This window comes from Psammomys obesus, unplaced genomic scaffold (genome assembly GCF_907164565.1).
Source record: "Psammomys obesus unplaced genomic scaffold, mPsaObe1.curated_primary_1811, whole genome shotgun sequence".
In the NCBI taxonomy this organism is placed as follows: Eukaryota; Metazoa; Chordata; class Mammalia; order Rodentia; family Muridae; genus Psammomys; species Psammomys obesus.
Genome location: NW_026585797.1, coordinates 25,577,464 through 25,582,951, shown reverse-complemented (window position 1 = coordinate 25,582,951; position 5,488 = coordinate 25,577,464). Strand labels below are relative to the sequence as shown.

At 41.9% G+C, this 5,488-nt stretch overlaps 1 protein-coding gene across 3 annotated transcripts in view; it reads left to right on the top strand.

Moving 5' to 3' along the window:
• Tpd52l1 (TPD52 like 1) overlaps positions 1 to 3,095 on the top strand; it is a 104,305-nt gene extending 101,210 nt beyond the window's left edge. For all 3 annotated transcript variants that reach the window (XM_055599478.1, XM_055599477.1, XM_055599476.1), the window contains one exon: positions 2,458 to 3,095. In XM_055599478.1, the coding sequence (XP_055455453.1) occupies positions 2,458 to 2,586 (129 nt within the window). In that variant the 3' untranslated portion in view covers positions 2,587 to 3,095. The remainder of the gene's footprint in view (positions 1 to 2,457) is intronic.
• Positions 3,096 to 5,488: the final 2,393 nt, after the last annotated feature.

The window sequence follows — 5,488 nt, the reverse complement described above, 5'->3', positions numbered from 1 at the left end:
TTCTTTTCTTTTCTTTTCTTTTCTTTTCTTTTCTTTTCTTTTCTTTTTTCTTTTTTGGATTATATACAAGCTAAAATTGATTTTGTGTATTTAGTTGTATAAAAATATCAAAATAATATTTTTGTGACGTATGATATTTAAATTATGTGAAATTCAAATCCCAGTGTCCATACCTACTCATCCCACGTGTGTTCACGATGGGCGGCTGCTTCCTGCAACAGCTCATTTAAGTATTAATGTGCAAGATGACGATCCTGAAGTCTGAAATATTTTACTCTTTGGCCTTTCACAGAAATTGTTCTTCTGGTTAGGCATGGTAGCACTATGGTAGTACCAGCTAAGGCAGGGGGAATTAAGAGTTTAGGGTCAGCTTGGCCTATGTAGGGTTATGGGCCAGTCTGGGATACACAGGAAGACTCTGAGGGAAACAAACAAACACACAAACAAACATTTGATGTAAGCAATGTAGAAAAGTCGATTTAATAACTGAATTTTAAAAGGCAAAAGGATTTTTATGACAATTGAATCAGAGAGATTTTTAACGAATGAACTGCTTTTTTAACCCTGGCTAAGTTTTACAGATTTGTTTTTTAAATTTCCTTTACCATGTGTGTTTCTCCTATGTGTATGTCTGTGCGCTGCAAGTATGCCTGGTGCCCATGTTGGTCGGAAGAGGGTTTCAGATTCCTTGGAACTGAAGTCACTGATGGTTAGAGGCTGCCAAATGGGTGCTGGGATACAAACCTGGGTCCTTTGCAAGAGCATCTTGTGCCCCCAACACTGAGCCATCTCTCTAGCCCTGTCCAGTTAAGTTTTTCAAGGGCAAGCCAGGCAGCATGGGCACCTTCCCGTGCTGTGGACATGTCTGAGTTACTCTGGTGACAGTGGCTGTAGATATTAGTTCAGCAACGGCAGCATTATCTATTCTCTCCTCTCCTTCTCCTTGGTGTTTTTACACTTTGTGGATGGTTAAAGAAAGGCCATTGTGAGCGTTCAGATTTGCACTACATATGCTAGCATACAAACCATTGATTTGAAGAACTTTTAATGAGTAATTATTCAAAATACTTAAGCACCTATTTAAAATGTAAACTGACTTCTTTCTGTTTCTATTGACTCAAATAAAGGCACAAAACGGACCTATCTGATATTGTCTTAGTTAGGATTCCTGTTGCTATGAAGAGACACGATGTTCAAGGCGACTTTTATAAAGGAAAACATTTAATTGGGTCTGGCTTACAGTTTCAGAGGTTTAGGCCGTTACCATCATGGCGGGAAGCATGGCAGCATGCGGGTAGGAATGGTGCTAGAGAGGAAGCTGAGAGTTCTACATCTTAATCCAGAGGCAGCAGAAGGAGACTGTGCACCACACTGGCCATAGCCTGAGCATAGATGACCTCAAAGCCCGCCCCCACAACGCACACTTTCTCCAATAAGGTCACATCTACTCCAACAAAGGCACACCTCCTAATGGTGCCACTCCTTATGGCCTTGCGGAGGACCATATTCTTTTAAACCACCACATATAGTTTCCTCGAGGATTTTGTTACCTGCCTAGAAAGATACGAACTTCCTACTGCTCAGGGCAAAACAAAGCAACATCATAAACCCAGACCCAAAAAAGTGGTGGGGTCAGAGATAGGCTAGAGTGATAACTCAGTAAAGCTATCTCCTGTCCTGCAGGCAGAATGACCAGAGTTGAATTTCAAGAATCCCTGTTAAAAGTGCAGGGTTCAGTGATGCACACTTGTAACCCAAACTCTGGGAAGGTGGAGATGGGGAGATCCCTGGGGCTTGCTGGCCGGCCATCCTTCCCTACTTTGTCTGAAAAAAAAAAAAGTTAGATGGCACCCAGGAATAACACCTGTGGTTCTCCTGTAGCCTCCACATACATAAACATGTAGTATGTGCATGCACACCTACACAAAACATGTATCCACAACCACATGAAGATGCATATTCACACACACACACAAAAGAGAGACGTTTTCAGAAATTAGGATTGGCCTCTAATATGTCTCAAATAGCAAACCTAAGTATAAGTCACGTAGGGATGTTTATACATTTGTGAAAATGGAAGACTTAATCTAAGATCCAATTCCAATTTGCTTGGATAAATTCTCTAGGTGAATAGGGACAGGTGTTGCCCATGCACAGATCTGATTATATTCCTACAGGGATTAGAATTTTATAAGTAGAAGTGATAAAGGGACGGATTCTAAATCTACGTGAAGTTTGGAATCTTGTCCCAGAACTGAGACGAATCACATTCTGGACCATAAAAAAAAAAAAAAAAAAAAAAAAAAAAATCAACCCCTCTAACGTCATGTGCCTTTGAAGAAAAATAAGTTATTTCTGAACTCAAAAGTAATTAAACTTTTGGAACTCTTATTTTTAAAACGTTACAAAAGCGATAATGAAAAACTAACTGGATTTTCTTCTGCCTGCCCATTTCAGACGAAAGTAGGTGGGACAAACCACGGTGGAGGCAGTTTTGAGGAGGTCCTCAGCTCCACAGCACACGCCAGCTCCCAGAATGCTTCAGGAGGCCCCCGGCAGACCAAAGATGAGGAGCTGCAATGCTAGGTTCAACCAGCTTGGGCTGCTGCCAAGCCAATCTGCCTGCTCGTCTCCTCATACGACGACCAAAATCCCACTGGAAAACCCAAGTTTTGATATTGTTATTTAAGTGGCCTCTACAAAAAGTTGAATAAAATTATTTCCATTTGCATTTGTGTTGATGCTGGACCGCTTGACCATCACACTGCAATAGTTACAAATGTCATCCTTTAAAATGGCCAACCCGGAGAAGGTTCATGCTTGGTCCTAATTCTTGTCTGTGTAACTCAATGTTTTATTTCCCAAACATGCAGCTACTAGTTACCAGCTTTGGTTCTCGCTCGGGCTCCATAACAATGAGCATGTCTTCGAGTGCTGCGTGGTATGCCCTCGGTTTGTAGGTCAACAGGTGGCACTTTTTACGACTGTCTCTAGCTGTAGGGCCAAGTCACTGTGAACTTCGCCAGATTGCTTGGATTGCTCCCGCCTACATCAGTTATGTCCATCCATTTAAGTCATTAAAATAATTCATCTTAACGATGGCTGGATCTTTGATTGCTTTGGTTTGTCAGGGCTACCTACTGGTGACTTAAAGTTGCTGGCAATGGTTCTCTAGGAGTGATTTAAAATGAACTTCTCACCTGATGAACAGGATAGACAGAACGATGCAGAAATAGTGTCTGACTCAAATTTCCTGCAGTCTGCCTAGGACAGTAGCTACTCAGGTAAGGAGTGTCTGAGAAGAGACCCATGAGAGAAGCTGTGTTAGAAAAAATTATCAATTTATATGTTGTTCACACATATGAAATCACAGCCAGCTTTTGCCTTTGCCTTTTGCAATTGTTTTTACCTTTTACTCTGTATACTTCTATTTTCTTCACAGTGGGAAATGTTTCACAATGTTTGTTTGGTAGCAGGGATATAACCTATGGCATATTTGTAAAATATACCAAATAGTTCTGTTAACTAAAACAATTCAAAATTTGAGAAAACAAACCAAAAACCAAAAACCAAAAGCCACACAATGGACTAGAGCTGTAACTCGGTAGAGGGCTTGTAAACTCTGCACAAAGTCCTGGGTTTGATCCCTCAGCACTGAATAAACCAGATATGCCAGTCCACACCTGCAAGACAGGACAACCAGGAGTTCCAGACCATCTTCAGCTATATCATGAGTTCAAGGTGAACCTGAAAACTTTTGTTCAAGTTGATGTAGCATGACAATATACATAATTGAAAAAAAAAATAAAGCTGGTTCAAGGCCACATGATGTGCTGAGGAACATTAGCATAGGGACTGAACTGTATACTTCATCCACAGTGGGCACGTTAGACAAACCGCACCTCCAGCAGGGTGCTGGCATTCTCTGGCCAGAAGCCGACCTGTCTAGTTGGCATGAAGGTAGTACCAGCTCCTCAGACACAGAATGATGGACTGTCTGCCTCACTCAATTTCTAGTTGCCGATGAATTCTGAGTGTTCAGCTTCTGCTTCTGCAACTGTCTGCTATCTTTAAATCCAAACTTGGCAGAGCAAACTGTGTCAGACAGAGGGTTGTCGGGTACCATAAACAAGTGTCTTCATCCACCACGTTTGTCTTATAGTTGTCTCAGAATCACAATCCAGAAACAGTATTTAAACTTGCAAGGAAAAAGATGCCGAAGAAAACTAATATATTGATAACTCAGTGTATAATATTATACACTGACAGTACCATTTAATGTAATTGGGTAAATTCAAGGTCACCCTTGCCCTACATGGTGACTGTGAGGGCAGACTGGGATTCATGAGACCCAGTCTCAAAACAACAACAAAACAAACAAAGAAACAACAACAAAAAAACCCACTTCTCTGTGCTCATACTTGCAACAACTCTATTAAGCTAAGGGAGCTTCCTTAATTGATTCCATCTGACCTGGGAATGGGTTTTCCAATGCATGGTATGAGCATCCTTGCACATTGTCACACCTGTGAGCAAGTCATAGCATTCGTATCTGCATAACCATAGTGGGTATTTGTAGGTAGGCTGTCTTAGTGAGATGAGATAGGAAGCTGGGCCTCTAGACCTCCCTACTTCACCTTGAGCCTTCTCAAGTAGGATTGGCTTATTTCTATCTGGCTTTGCGTAGACAAGCTCATCCTGATGTGGAAGCCTGCCATCCTGCTGTTCTCACTCACAGGCATTGAAGTCTTTTGACAGATAATGAAGATGATTTGTGCAAAACAGCACAGCCTTTTACCAACAAGTGCAAATGATCCTATGTCAACCTGATGCGCAAGGAAGAACACCTAAACCAAAACTGTATTTTACTCGCCACAGATTCTGTGTGGGGGTTGGGAGGAGGAGATGGCACACAGGCTAAGTGTGTGGTCATACAGAGGTCAGAGGCACTTCTTGGAGTTGGGTCTCTCCTTCCACCATGTAGGGCCCTAAGGTTTGTACATCATCAGGCTTAGTAGCAGGTTCCTCTACCCATTGAGCTACCTTGTTGCCCTTCATTAGTACTTTTAAGACATATGGTAGATAGGGTTTAGTTTCTATCAAGGCAAACCAAAACTAACAACCTTAGCCTGACTTCTGTTGCTGATGAAACAAACACCTGGGGCTGAGTTCTTTATAAGAAAAAATAGGTGTATTTTATCTCCTAACATTGGAAGTTCAGGAACATCTCTTTGGCTCTGGAGATGGCCTCATGGCTGAAAAGAGAAGCTGTCAGTACAGTGATCCCACGGTGAGCCACAGAATGAGAGACTCAGGGGCCAGGCTTTTCCAGAATGTCTGGAAAAACAACTCATTCCATAAGACCAGTATTCACACTACCTGAGAGCAATGCCCTCCTGATATACTTAACCTTGCATTAATTCCCAATTATAAAGGTCTCACACTGAGTACCAGGCTTCCAGCACTGGAACCTGGACACAACCTTTAT